General features: G+C 38.0%; 1 protein-coding gene across 1 annotated transcript in view; it reads left to right on the top strand.

The window, feature by feature from the left end:
• The window catches only part of slc38a10 (solute carrier family 38 member 10), a 118,420-nt gene that overhangs the window by 49,499 nt on the left and 52,338 nt on the right, over positions 1 to 16,583 (top strand). The window contains exon 10 of the mRNA XM_063074457.1: positions 266 to 372. Coding sequence (XP_062930527.1) covers positions 266 to 372 — 107 coding nt within the window. The remainder of the gene's footprint in view (positions 1 to 265; positions 373 to 16,583) is intronic.

The raw sequence follows: 16,583 nt of genomic DNA, 5'->3' as shown, positions 1-16,583 counted from the left end.
CAAAACTGATATATTTATTTGAAAGGACATTTCAGGCTCTTGTCAATAGTGGCTAGATTATTTTCAGAATAATTTGCATATTTATCAAAACGAGCTAAAATCAGAGTATGGTTTGCTGTTCTGGACAAAAATGTTTTTCAGTTAAAGTTACCAAGTTATTTATTTCAGTTATAAACTGTATGAATACAAAATTATCTTAGTTTGTTAGTATACTTGTTCATTAAACAAAGATTAATTCACTTATCTTGTACTCTTCTTTTGCTAGTGGAAACTATCCTTGGATTGACAGGTGCTACCATGGGGAGTCTTATCTGTTTTATTTGTCCAGCCCTTATCTACAGAAAAATTCAGAAAGATGGTTTCTCTGCACAGGTTAGTTTCTTCCTATTCCGGAGTAGAAACTGGAATGGGTTTACTTTTGCTCTGCATTCTCCCCTTCGGAGTTAACTGCTGATGCCATACCTTTAATTTTAGTTGTGTAAATTCCTATTTTAACATCCCATGATTGTTGGTGTCAGAGTTCAATTTCCTAATGTTATATTAGTGAGTATTAAGTTTTGTCATGTAACAGCTGTGTTTTTAAATCCTCATCTTGGCTGTGCTTCTGAATTGTGTGCAACTATACTGCCAGTACTGCCAGCTGCCATTATTCCTTTCAAAACTATTAATTGTGTTGGTATGGGAAATTGTTTTGAAAAATAAAGTACCTCACTTGTGAGTAACATAGCAGCCTGTTACACAGTCAGTATTTTTCTTTAGCTGTTCCTATGAAAATTATATTCTAAAACATGTTACCCCAGTTCCCGTTAATTTTCAGATGCAAACACATAGTAAATCATTAACTAGATAATCTGATGAGGAAACATTTCATTTCTCAAAGTACTATCTTTTATTGGAACAATTAAGTGTTCTATGATGTAGAGTATTCTGCAGCGAAGCAGTGTTCCCTGTGGCAGAAAGGGAACAGAAGGTGTATCCTTCCATTTAAAGTATACCCTTTTTGTCTATTTATCTTGTAATGGCATAATCTGGATTACTTTTTCATCCTTCCTGAGAGAGGCTGTGTAAAATTAAGCAACTTTCACAGTGGGAGAGAGAGAAGAAAAAACAGGAGATGAATAGTTTTGAGGTACAAAAATAGTGCATTTTTATAATCTATTGTAGTTGCTTGGGGCAATTCTATTCAAGAGGACTGGATGACAATTAAGGAAAGCTGGCATTTTTATTCCATTTTCAATAACCTGAATTATATCAGTGTCACAGTAAATTTATACCTACATAATTTTTCTAGTTTAATTTCCTCTGGCAATTGTAACCAGAATTCCACCCAAGCTGCTAGTTTTGTTGTCTCAAATGACAGAGTCACAGTACTGTAAGGACTGAGTAGGACCTAAAGCTTTCGGAACACATTCGTGCATTTTCTATGTAACATACAAAACTATGTATTTTTAATTTATTAAATTGTCAAGTAGGATTGAAGAATATGAACTGCAGTATTTGCAATTACAAAATAATTCGTTCCTCACTCCTTTGAGGTAGGGTTTAGAGCATTTAAAATTCAACTCAATGTACTTACGCATAGTGCAAACACTAAAAATTAAAGTTATCAGAGTATGTGACTGCCAACTGAAATTTTGCAGCATTCAGTAACATGCTTCACTAGTTTTCAATTGATGAAAGTTTGGTTGGTATTTCTTATTGCAATTTTATTTAGCTTTTACTTGCATCCTTCTGCACCTGTTTCTCTGCTGATTCAGAATTGTTTAATGTCATTTCTTCTACATAAGACCATAAGATATAGGAGCAGAAGTAGGCCATTACGCCCATCGAGTCTTTATACCATTCAATCATGGACTGATCCAATTCTTCCAGTCATTCCCACTCCCCTGTGTTCTCCCCATACCCTTTGATGCCCTGGCAAGAACCTATCTATCTCTGCCTTAAATGCACCCAATGACTTGGCCTCCACAGCCACTCGTGGCAACAAATTTCTCAGATTTACCACCCTCTGACTAAAGTAACTTACCCACATCTCTGTTCTAAATGGATGCCCTTCAATCCTGAAGTCGTGCCCTCTTGTCCTAGTATCCCCGGCCATGGGAAATAACTTTGCCATATCTAATCTGTTCAGGGCTTTTAACATTCGGAATATTTCATGAAATCCCCCCCTCATTCTCCTGAACTCCAGGAAATACAGCCCAAGAGCTGCCAATCATTCCTCATATGGTAACCCTTTCATTCCTGAAATCATTCTTGTGAATCTTCTCTGAACCCTCTCTAATGTCAGTATATCCTTTCTAAAATAAGGAGCCCAAAACTGCGCACAATACACATCACATCCCTGCTTTTATATTCTATACCTGTAGAAATGAATGCCCACATTGTATTGGCTGCCATCACCACCAGCTCAACCTGGGGGTTAACCTTTATGGTATCCTGCACAAGGATTTCCAAGTCCCTTTGCATCTCTGCAATTTGAATTCTCTCCCCATCTAAATAATAGTCTGTCTGTTTACTTCTTCCACCAAAGTGCATGACCATATACTTTCCAACATTGTATTTCATTTGCCACTTCTTTGCCCAATCCCCTAAACTATCTAAGTCTCTCTCTGTAGGCTCTCTGTTTCCTCAACACTACCCGCTCCTCCACCTACGTTTGTATCATCGGCAAATTTAGCCACAAATCCGTTAATCCCATCATCCAAATCATTGACATACATAGTAAAAAGCAGCGTTCCCAACACCAACCCCTGTGGAACTGCACTGGTAACTGGCAGCCAGCCAGAATGGGATTCCTTTATTCCCACTCTCTCTTTTCTGTCGATCAGCCAATGCTCCACCAATGCTAGCGACTTCCCTATAATTCCATGGGCTCTTATCTTGCTCTGCAGCCTCATATGAGGCACCTTGTCAAAGGCTCAAAGGCCTTCTGAAAATCCAAGTACACCACATTTACTGCATCTCCTTTGTCTACCCTGCTTGTAAATTCCTCAGAATTGCAGTAGGTTAGTCAGGCAGGATTTCCCTTTCAGGAAACCATGCTGGCTTTGGCCTACCGTGTCATGTACCTCCAGGTACTCCGTAACTCATCCCTAACAATCGATTCTAACAGCTTCCCAACCACTGATGTCAGGCTAACAGGTCTATAGTTTCCTTTCTGCTGCCTCCCACCCTTCTTAAATAGCAGAGTAACATTTGCAATTTTCCAGTCATCTGGTACAATGCCAATCTATTGATTTTTGAAAGATCATTGTTAATGCCTCTGCAATCTCTCCAGTTATTTCCTTCAGAACCCAAGGGTACATTCCATCAGATCCTGGAGATTTATCCACCCTCAGAACATTAAACTGCCTGAGTACCTTCTCAGTCATAATTTTCACTGCACATACTTCACTTCCCTGACAGTCTTGAATGTCCGGTATATTCCACTGTGAAGACTGATGCAAAATATGCATTCAGTTCCTCTACCATATCTGCGTCCGTCATTACAATATCTCCAGCGTCATTTTCTCTTGGTCCTATATCTACCCTCAACTCTCTTTTACCCTTTATAAAAAGCTTTTAGTATCTTCTTTGATATTAGTCGCCAGCTTCCTTTCATAATTCATCTTTTTCTTCCTAATGACCGTCTTAGTTTCCTTCTGCAAGTTTTTAAAAGCTTCCCAATCTGCTATCTTCCCACTAGCTTTGGCTTCCTTGTATGTCCTCACTTTTGCTTTTACTTTGGCTCTGACTTCACAAGTGTAAGAAGAACAAAATAGTTGTTACTCTGGGTCCAGTGCAGCACAAAAAATACAAAAGATTAAGAAAATAATAATAATAAACACAATAAATATAAATACTTAAGATAGCTTATATACATAGATTATGTGTCCATAAAGTGATACTAGGCTATACGTAAGGTGACTGACAGGAAATAATAAAGTAGTGGTGGAGTTAATAGGTGAAGGTGATGATCATCCTCGCTGCTTGAGGAAAATAATTGTTTTTGACTCTGGTGGTCCTGACTACTGTAGATGTTACGTAGCCTCCTCCCTGATGGGAGTGGGACAAACAGTGCTACTCTGCACAGTTGAATGCAATATTTATTTTACCTTGTACACTACAAAGGTATGTTTAAATTTTTGTGGACATCAAATTGCACACCATTAACATTTTAGTGAAGCTGAAATTATTTTTTAAAAAAAAGGAACTTTCTTACTGGTGGACCAAATCAACCTTCACTATGTTATACTGAATGAAATCCTTGACTATTAGTGTGTTGTGCGAACACACAAAAATTCTTTGATTTGGTCAATTAAACTATAAAGTTTACTGTAATATTAGTGGCTAGATCCTTGCTTCTTTATAGGTGTAGGCTTAGATGGGTAAAATTTTAAAATATCAATGCCAAATTATTTTCAGAAACCAAGCTGCCAAATGCAGTTTCTGGGAAAATCTGCTACTGGATATATCTCCCAAGATTCCTGAATTCAAATTCTAGCATGTTAGTGTATGTAATTAAATTTGAGGATTAACATGAATAAACCAGTAGATTCTTGTAGTAGCTCAAGTGGGTCAGTATATTTTCTCCATAGATGGGAACATTACTGCTCCCTGATGTGGTGTATGAATGACAACAGTTCCATGATCCATGCTTGGCTCTTAATACTTTTAGGGAGCTATTGCCTTATGGATGCCATCTATTTACCAAGAGCAAGCCTGTCAGAGATAATTTCATTTGAACGAAATCATCTCCAAAAGTGAGTCCTTTCCTTGGTATTGCAATGACGTTGGTTTAAGTTTGTGCTTGCTTCTCACTGTAGACCTAAAATCAAAATCAGGCTTCAGGTGAGAGATCGGTAGGAGGATTTAAAAAGAAGTTAGCGAACAGTAAATAATTTTGGAATAATTGGTTTTTCTCAGCTCATTATATTCAGTTCCAATGAAATGTAGGGTCTTTCATATTTGTTTCTCTTGTTTGGGGTGGTTGAACTGGCTTTCTAAACCAGTACATTGGCTTTTAAATTATTTTTGTTGACTTAGTTTTAATGGTGATCTAAAACATTTGGGAAGACACTTAGCATTTACAGTCTTGAGTTATCTTGTTATTTTAGTATCAAATATCAAGAGGTGAGTTAATGAATGAGCAGGCTGGGAATCTGAAGGTGTAAGATCTCTGGAAGGGTTAATTGATCTTCAAGTTGACATGTTTAGTGAAAAATTGGAGGAATTTATCCTTTAGCAATTATGCAGCCCACTTATGAGGGAGGTAGTTTCATGGAACTCTGGAGGAAAATTGAGTCAATGGTCTTGTTCCATAAATCCCACATGTTTTACTTTGCACATTTGATCTTCAAATGCTACAACATAATCCACCAATAAAAGATGATGAGGGCTTACAGGAGGCTTAATGTTATGGTGTGCTAGAGACCATTATATCTTTAATATTCTAGGAGTATCACTTGTGCCAGCTTGAAGACATTTTTAAAATGTTGATTCAAAAAGCACATTTTTTTAAAAATGGAGGCTCTCTTTAATTGGATTCCTCAGTTTGAAGATCTGTGGTCATGGTGTTGCATTTAAATGCTTGTCATTAATATTATGAACAATGCTTTGAGAGTTTGGATTGTCTGATTACCGATAAATGATGTACCTTTATCTGGTCAGGACAACTTGTTACTGAAACAACTAAATATTAGAAGCGTGGTTCACATTTTATTCTTTCTTCCAAGAATCTAATTCTACAATTGGATTTTTATGCATATGTTAGAAATTGTATTAATCTTCTGGTATGCATTGTGTATAGATACCCCTTTCCACTCTTACTTGTTTTTCTTCGGTCTGTATCAATAGTCTTGTTAGTGACACCTTGCTCATATTACAGTTAATTCTCAATGAATGTTAAATTGAAATACTTATCACTCAACCCTGCTGTGACAATTGATATTGCAGCTGGTGTTTCAGGATGAATTGCTTTTAGAATGTTAGTTGAGAGTGCCAGATCCACCAGTGAAATTCAGATATTTTCACATCTGGTTTAAATGGGGATTTTTTTTGTATTTGGAAAGTGCTAATACTCAAATATTAACACTTATCTACATTAATATGACATTGTTATATAGATGTCCTTTATAATAATGTTATACAATTACAAACTCATTTTCATCAATACAGATTTATCAACCATTTTGGCATAATTCTAATAACTTTCTCATTAGACATTTCCTAATTGGCAGGTGGATTTGGGAGACAAGTTGCACTGGGACTTTCAGAAATTTCGATGTAGCAGCCTGTGTTAGCTGTAACAATCAGCTAACGGAGCAATCTTTATAAAACTTCAATTACTGTGATTCTTTTTAAATAAGTACCCTCAAGAGAAAGTGTGCTTTTATTGCCAGTTAAGATTTATTGAATCTAGGTTGGGATGTCACCTAACCTGCACTTCTCAAAGCCATTTATAATCCATTAAGTCAATCTTGGGTGTGGCTGAAACAGGCTATTAAATTTATGGGAATTTAAATTGTATTATATTTTTGAAAATTGGCAATACTTAAAACTATAAATTGAAATCTATCATGTTACAATATATAAAGGAATTGTTAAAAGAAAACCATGGCTTTATGGCATATTATTTACTGATATTTTCTGTTTCCTGCTTTGAAAACCAGATGTTTCTCTTGACTTCGCAACTGCTGTATTTTTGTGAGAAAGCAGTCAACTGTTTTTATGACAGCTGAGTTCCAGCTTTTGTTTCATTTTCCTGCACAGAAGTGCCATCCATGCAGAAAACTGTTGCAAAATACATTGACACATGTATTAAGATATAGCTTGGGGGTTGGGGGGGGTGAAATCCAACCAGTGGACTGCTGAGTCCACTTAAAGTAATGAGATTTTTTTTATTTTAGCTTAAATACACCCACAGTTGCCATTTTAAATTATGATTTTGATCAAAGGAAATTTAAATAGCTAGAAGGATTTTAAATTATGGCAGTTGTAGGTTTTAATAAAAAATTTGGATTAAAAAAGAAAATGCATCTCATGCAAAGGCGTAAGGAGATCCGATCTGTAAACCAATTCAGATCAGCATTGCAGAGGCAAATGGGGCATTAATATGGCTCCTTCAATAAGACCAACGTAGCAGCATTTTATGAATGGTTCCAAACTTCCTGCAAGGCAATAATTATTGTGATACACATTGCTTTAAGCTTTAGTTTTCATGTCTGAAGGATCTTTGGATTATAGAAAGAGTGTAGATGTTAAATATGAGGGTTATGTACAGGAGTGATATACAGTGGGATGCAAAAGTTTGGGCACCCCTGGTCAAAATTTCTGTTACTATGAATAGCTAAGCGAGTAAAAGATGAACTGATTTCCAAAAGGCATAAAGTTAAAGATGACACATTTCTTTAATATTTTACGCAAGAAAACTTTTTATTTCCATCTTTTACAGTTTCAAAATAACAAAAAAGAAAAAGGGCCCGAAGCAAAAGTTTGGCACCCTGCATGGCAGTACTTAGTAATACCCCCTTTGGCAAGTATCACAGCTTGTAAACGCTTTTTGTAGCCAGCTAAGAGTCTTTCAATTCTTGTTTGGGGGATTTCCACCCATTCTTCCTTGCAAAAGGCTTCTAGATCTGTGAGATTCTTGGGCCATCTTGCATGCACTGGTCTTTTGAGGTCTACCCACAGATTCTCGATGATGTTTAGGTCAGGGGACTGTGAGGGCCATGGCAAAACCTTCAGCTTGCGCCTCTTGAGGTAGTCCATTGTGGATTTTGAGGTGTGTTTGGGTTCATTATCCTGTTGTAGAAGCCATCCTCTTTTCATCTTCGGCTTTTTTACAGACGGTGTGATGTTTGCTTCCTGAATTTGCTGGTATTTAATTAATTCCTCCTCCTTCCAGTAAATGTTCCCCATGCCACTGGCTGCAACACAAGCCCAAAGCAAGATCGATTCACCTCCATGCTTAACAGTTGGAGAGAGGTTCTTTTCATGAAATTCTGCACCCTTTTTTCTCCAAACATACCTTTGCTCATTGCGGCCAAAAAGTTCTATTTTGACTTCATCAGTCCGCAGGGCTTGTTTCCAAAATACATCTGGCTTGTTTAGATGTTCCTTTGAACCTTTTGAATAGAACTTTTTGGCCGCAAAAAGAGCAGTGCATGCAAGACGGCCGAAGAATCTCACAGAACTAGAAGCCTTTTGCAAGGAAGAGTGGGTGGAAATTCCCCAAACAAGAATTGAAAGACACTTAGCAGGCTACAAAAAGCGTTTACAAGCTGTGATACTTGCCAGAGGGTGTGTTACTAAGCACTACCATGCAGGGTGCCCAAACTTTTGCTTCGGGCCCTTTTCCTTTTTTGTTACTTTGAAACTGTAAAAGATGGAAATAAAAAGTTTTCTTGCTTAAAATATTAAAGAAATGTGTCATCTTTAACTTTATGCCTTTTGGAAATCAGTTCATCTTTTACTTGCTTAGCTATTCACAGTAACAGAAATTTTGACCAGGGGTGCCCAAACTTTTGCATGCCACTGTATGAACATAAGTAAGACGAAAGAGCTGATTGTGGACTTCAGGAAGTGTAAGACAAAGGAACACATACCAATCCTCATAGAGAGATCAGAAGTGGAGAGAGTGTACAATTTCAAGTTCCTGGGTGTCAAAATCTCTGAGGAACTAACCTGGTCCCAACATATCGATGTAGTTATAAGGAAGGCAAAACAGCAGCTATACTTCATTAGGAGTTTGAAGGGATTTGGCAAGTCAACAAATACACTCAAAAACTTCTGTAGATGTACCATGGAGAGCATTCTGACAGGCCGCATCACTATTTGGTATGGTGGTGGGGGGGGGGCTACTGCGCAGGACCGAAAGAAACTGCAGAGGGTTGTAAATCTAGTCAGCTCCTTGGGTACTAGCCTACAAAGTACCCAGGACATCTTCAGGGAGTGGTGTCTCTTTCTTTCTGCCGTCTGATTCCTAAATGGACATTGAATCCTTGGACACTACCTCACTTTTTTTAATGTACAGTATTTCTGTTTTTTGCATGATTTCAATCTATTCAATAGATGTAATTTATTTGTTATTATTTATTTTATTTTAATTATTATTATTTTTTCTCTTCTATATTATGTATTGCATTGAACTGCTGCTGCTAAGTTAACAAATTTCACGTCACATGCCAGTGATAATAAACCTGATTCTGATGTCCAAAGGGAAAAAATGGCTGGAGACGCTTTGCACTTTAGTGCAAAGGTGTTTATTAGGTGCGTCAAAACTCAAAAACTTAACAAAAATTAGTGAAAACAGTGAAAAGAAACCTGCCAATATTTACAAAAATGTATCTACCAGAAAATACAGTAGTAGCTCCCTGTCCAGTGTGAGCTCCTAGAAGCCACTCTTCTTTCTCCACCTCTCCTCCCCCCCCCAAAAAAAAACTACCATTCAGGGCAATGAGCCCCGTGTATTTGGCATCAAGACATAACATCTTTAATTACCAACAGAATTAACATGAATTAGAATATGATGCCCACAATGTAGTTACGATCATGTTACAAAATCAACAAGAATCTCCCTTGAATACAGCATACAAATAATATATGCACATTTGCACATACCCATTACTAAATAAATGGAATATTCAGATGTATTCAGATATATTCAGAATATATATATATATATATATATATATATATATATATATATATATACACACATACACACATACACACACACACACATACATAGTGCATTTACTAAGTGTTCTCCATCACAATAGGTATAAAGAAAATGCGAGATTTTCTCTGCAATAAATGTGAAAGTTAAAAATAAGAAAATGTTATTACATTTTAAATACATTTTATAGTGGAAAATTCTTCCCTCTGTGTCCTCTTTTGGTATTTCAAACGGTGCTTGTATATCTCTTGTGTATTAGCAGTCTGCCGGTGCTCTACCTGCTAGCTTAGATGCAAATGTTGCCAGATTATTTTGCCATAGGTATATGGCATCATAGCCATATTTCTTCTTGACAGCTTTGACTTTTCATTTGACAGTTTCAAAAAGCGGAAACATTTAGGTATGTAATATTTAAGATGTTTGCTGCCTCAGTTATGCTGGCTTCAGGCTAAGCAGTGACCCTTTCCTATTGTAAATGGCAAGTATTGTCCGTAGAATGGGTTTGACATCTGGTGAGGCCCCAAGCTGTGCTGAGGAGGCTTCTGCGCAAAGTTTTTATAAGACCATTAGACAGGAGCAGAATTAGGCCATTTGGCCCATTGAGTCTGCTCCACCATTCAACCATAACTGATCCTTTTTTCCCCTCCTCAGCCCCACTCCCCAGCCTTCTTCCCATAACCTTTGCTGCCATGTCCAATCAAGGATCTATCAAGCTCTGCCTTAAATACACCCAATGACCTGGGCTCCACAGCTGCCTGTGGTAACAAATTCCACAAACTCACCTCCCTTTGGCTATAGAAATTTCACAGTATCTTTGTTTTAAATGGATGCCTTTCTATCCTGAGGCTGTGCCCTCTTATCATAGACTTCCCCCACTATGGGAAGCATCCTTTCCTCATCTACTTTGTTTAGGCCTTTCAACATTCAAAAGGTTTCAATGAGATCTCCCCTCATCCTTCTAAATTCCAGTGAGTACAGACCCAGAGCTATCAAATGTTCCTCGTATGATAACCCTTTAATTCTTGTGGACCTCCTCTGTACCTCCTCCAATGCTAGCACATCTTTTCTGAGATAAGACACCAAATCTCTTCACAATACTCAAGGTGAGGCTCCACCAGTGCCTTATAAAGCCTCAGCATCACAAACCTGCTCTTGTATTCTCGACCTCCTGAAATGAATGCTAACATTGCATTTGCCTTCCTCACCATCGACTCTACCTGCAAATTAACCTTTAAGGTGTTCTGCATAAGGACTCCCAAGTCACTTTCTATGTCAGATTTTTGGATTTTCTCCCCATTTAGAAAATAGTCGGCACATTTATTTCTATTACCAAAGTGCGTGGCCATGCATTTTCCAACATTGTATTTCATTTGCCACTTTCTTGCCCATTCTCCTAATCTGTCTAATTCCTTCTGCAGCCTTCCTGTTTCCTCGACACTACCTGTCCCTCCACCAATCTTCATATCATCTGCAAACTTGACAACAAAGCCATCTATTCCATCATCTAAATCATTTATATACAGTATAAAAAGAAGTGGTCCCAACACTGACCCCTGAGGAACACCACTAGTCACTGGCAGCCAACCAGAAAAGGATCCTTTTATTTCCACTCACTGCCTCCTACCAATCAGCCCGTGCTCTAACCATACCAGTAACTTTCCTGTAATACCATGGGCTCTTAACCTGGTGAGCAGCCTCGTGTGTGGCACTTTGTCAAAGGCCTTCTGAAAGTTCAAATATACAACATCCACTGCATCCCCTTTATCTATCCTACTTGTAATGTCCTCAAAGAATTCCAACAGGTTCGTCTGGCGAAATTTTTCCTGAAGGAAACCATGCTGACTTTGTCCTATCTTGATCTGTGTCACCAAGTACTCCATATCCTCATCCCAATTGATTCCAGCATCTTCTAAACCACTGAGATTAGGCTAACTGGTCTATAATTTCTTTTCTGCTGCCTTCATCCTTCCTTAAATTTGCAATTTTCCAGTCCTGGCACCATGCTATACTCCAGCGATTTTGAAAGATCATTGCTAATGCTTCCACAATCTCTACTACTACCTCTTTCAGAACCCTAGGATGCAGTTCATCTGGTCCAGTTGACTTAGGTCTTTCAGCTGTTTGAGCACCACCTCCCTTGTAATAGTAACTGCACTCACTTCTCTTCTCTCACACCCTGCAACATCTGGTACAGTGCCAGTGTCTTCCACAGTGAATACTGATACAAAATACTCAATTAGTTCATCTCACGTGTCCTTTTTTTGTATAGAGAACTAGCTTTTTGAAAAGGCCTAATATGTACCTACTACTGACATCTAAATGAAGAACCTCTTCAAAAGTCTTGAATCTGGACCTACAATCTAATTTACTTACAGCAATATCTGGGTATACCCCATCGAAATCAGGAAATATTCCTGTTTCTGCTCAACATATGATAGCCTATTAACTATATCGGCTAGGAGAGCCATTTTACTGAAGAGGAAGGATTCTATTCCACCTACTGTCTTTTATTGACTTTCCTCCATTATGTCCTGTTTAAGTTTAGAGAAAATAAGGTCGGACATTTGATACATCCTTTAAATTTGAGCAAATCTGGTGACCTTTTATTCAATATTTTCATTTGATTTGATTTATTACTCTTCCATTTTTTCCCCCAAAGTTTTAGATTTGATCAGAAAGTCTTTCTTTTTCTTTTCTGGTCATATCCTCAGAATGGACTGCCCAGTCCCCTTTTTTTAGTATAGTGTCGTAGTTTTTTTTTCTCATTTAAAATTCAAAGGTTTTTTTTCCTTTCCTCTTTATGAACTGATAAGAGGAGAATTGATGTTTTCTTTTTTATTATATATTATACACTAGCTTAACACTATGTATGATTTTGATAATGTCTTATTTTAATCTCTGTACAGTTATTGATATATATATTTGAGATTCTCCTCTTGTTTGTATTTATGTTCCTTTTAAATCAATAAAAAGATTAATAAAGAAAGAAAGAACCTTGAAATGCTGGATGACGATGTGGCCATCTAGTGTGCAAGATGGCCACTAGGGATCACTTTCAGTTGAGCTAAACACTTAGCAAATTCTTCAATAAAAGCAAAGAACAAACTCTAATGGGGAGAAAAGAACCTGCAGGAAGATTATCTATCTATCTGTCTATCTATCTAATCTCACTGTACTGCAGCAGCAAAAAAACTAATTTCATGACATATGTGAATGATGATAAACCTGATTCTGATATGGGTCTCTATTATGGACTGAGAGTAGGAAAGGGCAGGGAGAGAGGAATCGTGGTTGGGAAAAGGGGAAATGAGAGGAAGGGGATGGGAAGTACCAGAGAAACGTTCTGTAATGATTAATAAGCCAATTGTTGCAATCAAATGACCTTGCTTGGAGTCTCTGTTGTGCATATCTAAGACGTATGCACAGTACTATAGGTATACATACAAAAATTGAAAATTAAACATACTATTAAATAAATGGCTTTGTTTTTGCACTGTCTATCTAGATTAGAGCCTCAGACTTCTGCATAGTTAACAAAACTAGAAATCGATAGTTCCACAAGTACCTGCTGGCCATTAATGAAGAATTGGACTAATTTTGTGCTTTTCCTGTCTGTAGTTTACAAATTACCAAATTTTACAATTGTAAATTCAGTAAATTTAATAGTAAATGTATTAATTGTAATTAATAAATTATAATTTATTAATCAATGTGATATAATACATTCCTGTGGGTTTGCATCCACTGGCCTGAATGGTGCTTGCAAAGTGCTCTGCTTAGCGAAGAACATTATCTTACTATTTCAATTTTATCATCTTAGTTTTTGGCAAATGTGGATCTGTTTAACCTAGATCATTTGTTCACTTGAGATGGTAGGTGAAACCTCCAATTAGCATCTTCTTGAAAGAGCAGTACATTTAGATCTTTTTTAGATTATGAGGACACTCAGTCCTTGTTTATTATCAATTAGAAATGCATGCATTAAGAAATGATACCATGTTCCTCCAGAGTGATATCACAAAAAAAAGGACAAACCAAAGACTAACACTGACAAAACCATATAATTATAACATATAGTTACAGCAGTGCAAAGCAATACCATAATTTGATAAAGGGCAGCCCATGGGCACGGTAAAAATAAGTCTCAAAGTTCCGATCGACTCCTGATAGTCCCAATAGCAGGCAGCAAAAGGGAGAAACTCTCTCTGCCATAAACTTCCAGGCACTGACAACTGCCGATGCATTGGAAGCACCCGACCACAGCCGACTCTGAATCCGTCCGAAAACTTCGAGCTTTCGACCAGCCCCTCTGATACAGCCTCCTGAGCGCCATCCTCTGCTGAGCGCTTCGACCTTGCCCCAGTCACCGAGCAACAAGCAAAGCCGAGGACTCGGGACCTTCTCCTCCAGAGATTCTGGATCACACAGTAGCAGCGGCAGCAAAGCAGGCATTTCAGAAGTTTCTCCAGATGTTCCTCCGTGCTCTCACGTCCGTCTCCATCAAATCAGGATTGTGCACAGCACCCACTTGACAGATAACAGATATCATTCACTGGAGTGGCTGCTGCGCGCTGTGTTGCGCCGCCATTTTCTTCTCCTCAGTGCAGTGCTGTTTAGTACGAAACTGCAGTGTCAGACTAGGTTATATACAGTGGCACGCAAAAGTTTGGGCACCCCTGGTCAAAATTTCTGTTACTGTGAATAGTTAAGTGAGTAGAAGATGAACTGATCTCCAAAAGTCATAAAGTTAAAGATGAAACATTCTTTTCAACATTTTAAGCAAGATTAGTGTATTATTTTTGTTTTGTACAATTTTGGAGTGAAATAAGGGAAAGGAACACCATGCAAAAGTTTGTGCACTCCAAGAGATTTGAGCTCTCAGATAGCTTTTACCAAGGTCTCAGACCTTAAATAGCTTATTAGGGCTATGACTTGTTCACAGTCATCATTAGGAAAGGCCAGGTGGTGCAAATTTCAAAGGTTTATAAATACCCTGACTCCTCAAACCTTGTCCAAACAATCAGCAGCCATGGGCTCCTCTAAGCAGCTGTCTAGCACTCTGAAAATTAAAATAAATGATGCCCACAAAGCAGGAGAAGGTTATAAGAAGATAGCAAAGCGTTTTCAGGTAGCCGTTTCCTCGGTTCGTAATGTAATTAGGTGATGGCAGTTAACAGGAACGGTGGAGGTCAAGTTGAGGTCTGGAAGACCAAGAAAACTTTCTGAGAGAACTGCTCATAGGATTGCTGGAAAGGCAAATCAAAACCCCCGTTTGACTGCAAAAGACCTTCAGGAAGATTTAGCAGACTCTGGAGTGGTGGTGCACTGTTCTACTGTGCAGCAACACCTGCATAAATACGACCTTCATGGAAGAGTCATCAGAAGAAAACCTTTCCTGCGTCCTCACCACAAAATTCAGCGTCAGAAGTTTGCAAAGGAACATCTAAACAAGCCTGGTGCATTTTGGAAACAAGTCCTGTGGACTGATGAAGTTAAAATAGAACGTTTTGGCCGCAATGAGCAAAGGTATGTTTGGAGAAAAAAGGGTGCAGAATTTCTTGGAAAAAAAACACCTTTCCAACTGTTAAGCACGGAGGTAGATGATCATGCTTTGGGCTTGTGTTGCAGCCAATGACATGGGGAACATTTCACTGGCAGAGGGAAGAATGAATTCAATTAAATACCAGCAAATTCTGGAAGTAAACATCACACCATCTGTAAAAAAGCTGAAGATGAAAAGAGGATGCTTCTACTACAGGACAATGATCCTAAACACACCTCAAAATCCACAATGGACTACCTCAAGAGGCGCAAGCTGAAGGTTTTGCCATGGCCCTCACAGTCCCCCGACCTAAACATCATCGTAAATCTGTGGATAGACCTCAAAAGAGCAGTGCATACAAGACAGCCCAAGCATCTCACAGAACTGAGAAGCCTTTTGCAAGGAAGAATGGGCGAAATTCCCCCAGACAAGAATTGAAAGACTCTTAGCTGGCTACAGAAAGCGTTTACAAGCTGTGATACTTGCCAAAGGGGGTATTACTAAGTACTGCCATGCAGGGTGCCCAAACTTTTGCTTCGGACCCTTTTCCTTTTTTGATATTTTGAAACTGAAAGTTGAAAATAAAAAAGTAATCTTGCTTAAAATATTAAAGAAATGCGTCATCTTTAATTTTATGCCTTTTGGAAATCAGTTCCTCTTTTACTTGCTTAGGTATTCACAGTAACAGAAATTTTGACTGGGGTGTCCAAACTTTTGCATGCCACTGTATTTGAACTTGCTCACTCCAAGGTGAGAGAAGATTGCAGCTGTTTCTAAATCAGTGTGGTTGAGTCTCTGTTCTCTAGTAACCTCTCTTGCACATTTGTTTATGTGGAAGATTTAGCTCATTATACCAGCAAACACTTCCAACTCAAAGAATTCACCACCGAGTTGACATAGATGTTCTTTTTGATAAACCTGTAATAAATGCCAAACTATATATTTTCAAGCACATTGTCAAGACTTGCGCATGAGTGAAGTAATTTTTTTGTTATTGATGTAAATCTACCAAAGTTTAAATAAAACTAATTAAAATGCTAGATAATGAGTCCTGATGAATAGTCTCTGCCTGAAACATTAACTGTGCATACCCCTTCATAGATGCTGCCTGGCTTGCTGTGTTCCTCCAGCACTTTTCACGTGTTGCTAAAAAATGCCAAGCATTGTATAATAACCTGTCTTAGCTTTTTTGTTTTCTTTAAAAGTAAGTGTGCAAAATATAGTTTGATTACCAAGTGAATTTGAATGCGATTTATTCAGAAGTGGTTAGAGTGTGGTTTATTATTTTTTGGAATAATAGGAAACCTGTTCTTTCCTGTCTCCCTGCAACTAGTTTCAGTCCAATATAGTACTCTAACTCCAGAGCTGATAATGATGTTGAAT

Source organism: Mobula hypostoma, chromosome 22 (genome assembly GCF_963921235.1).
Source record: "Mobula hypostoma chromosome 22, sMobHyp1.1, whole genome shotgun sequence".
Taxonomy (NCBI): Eukaryota; Metazoa; Chordata; class Chondrichthyes; order Myliobatiformes; family Myliobatidae; genus Mobula; species Mobula hypostoma.
Note: the sequence above shows the minus strand (reverse complement) of the source record. Positions and strands in the feature narration are given on the sequence as shown.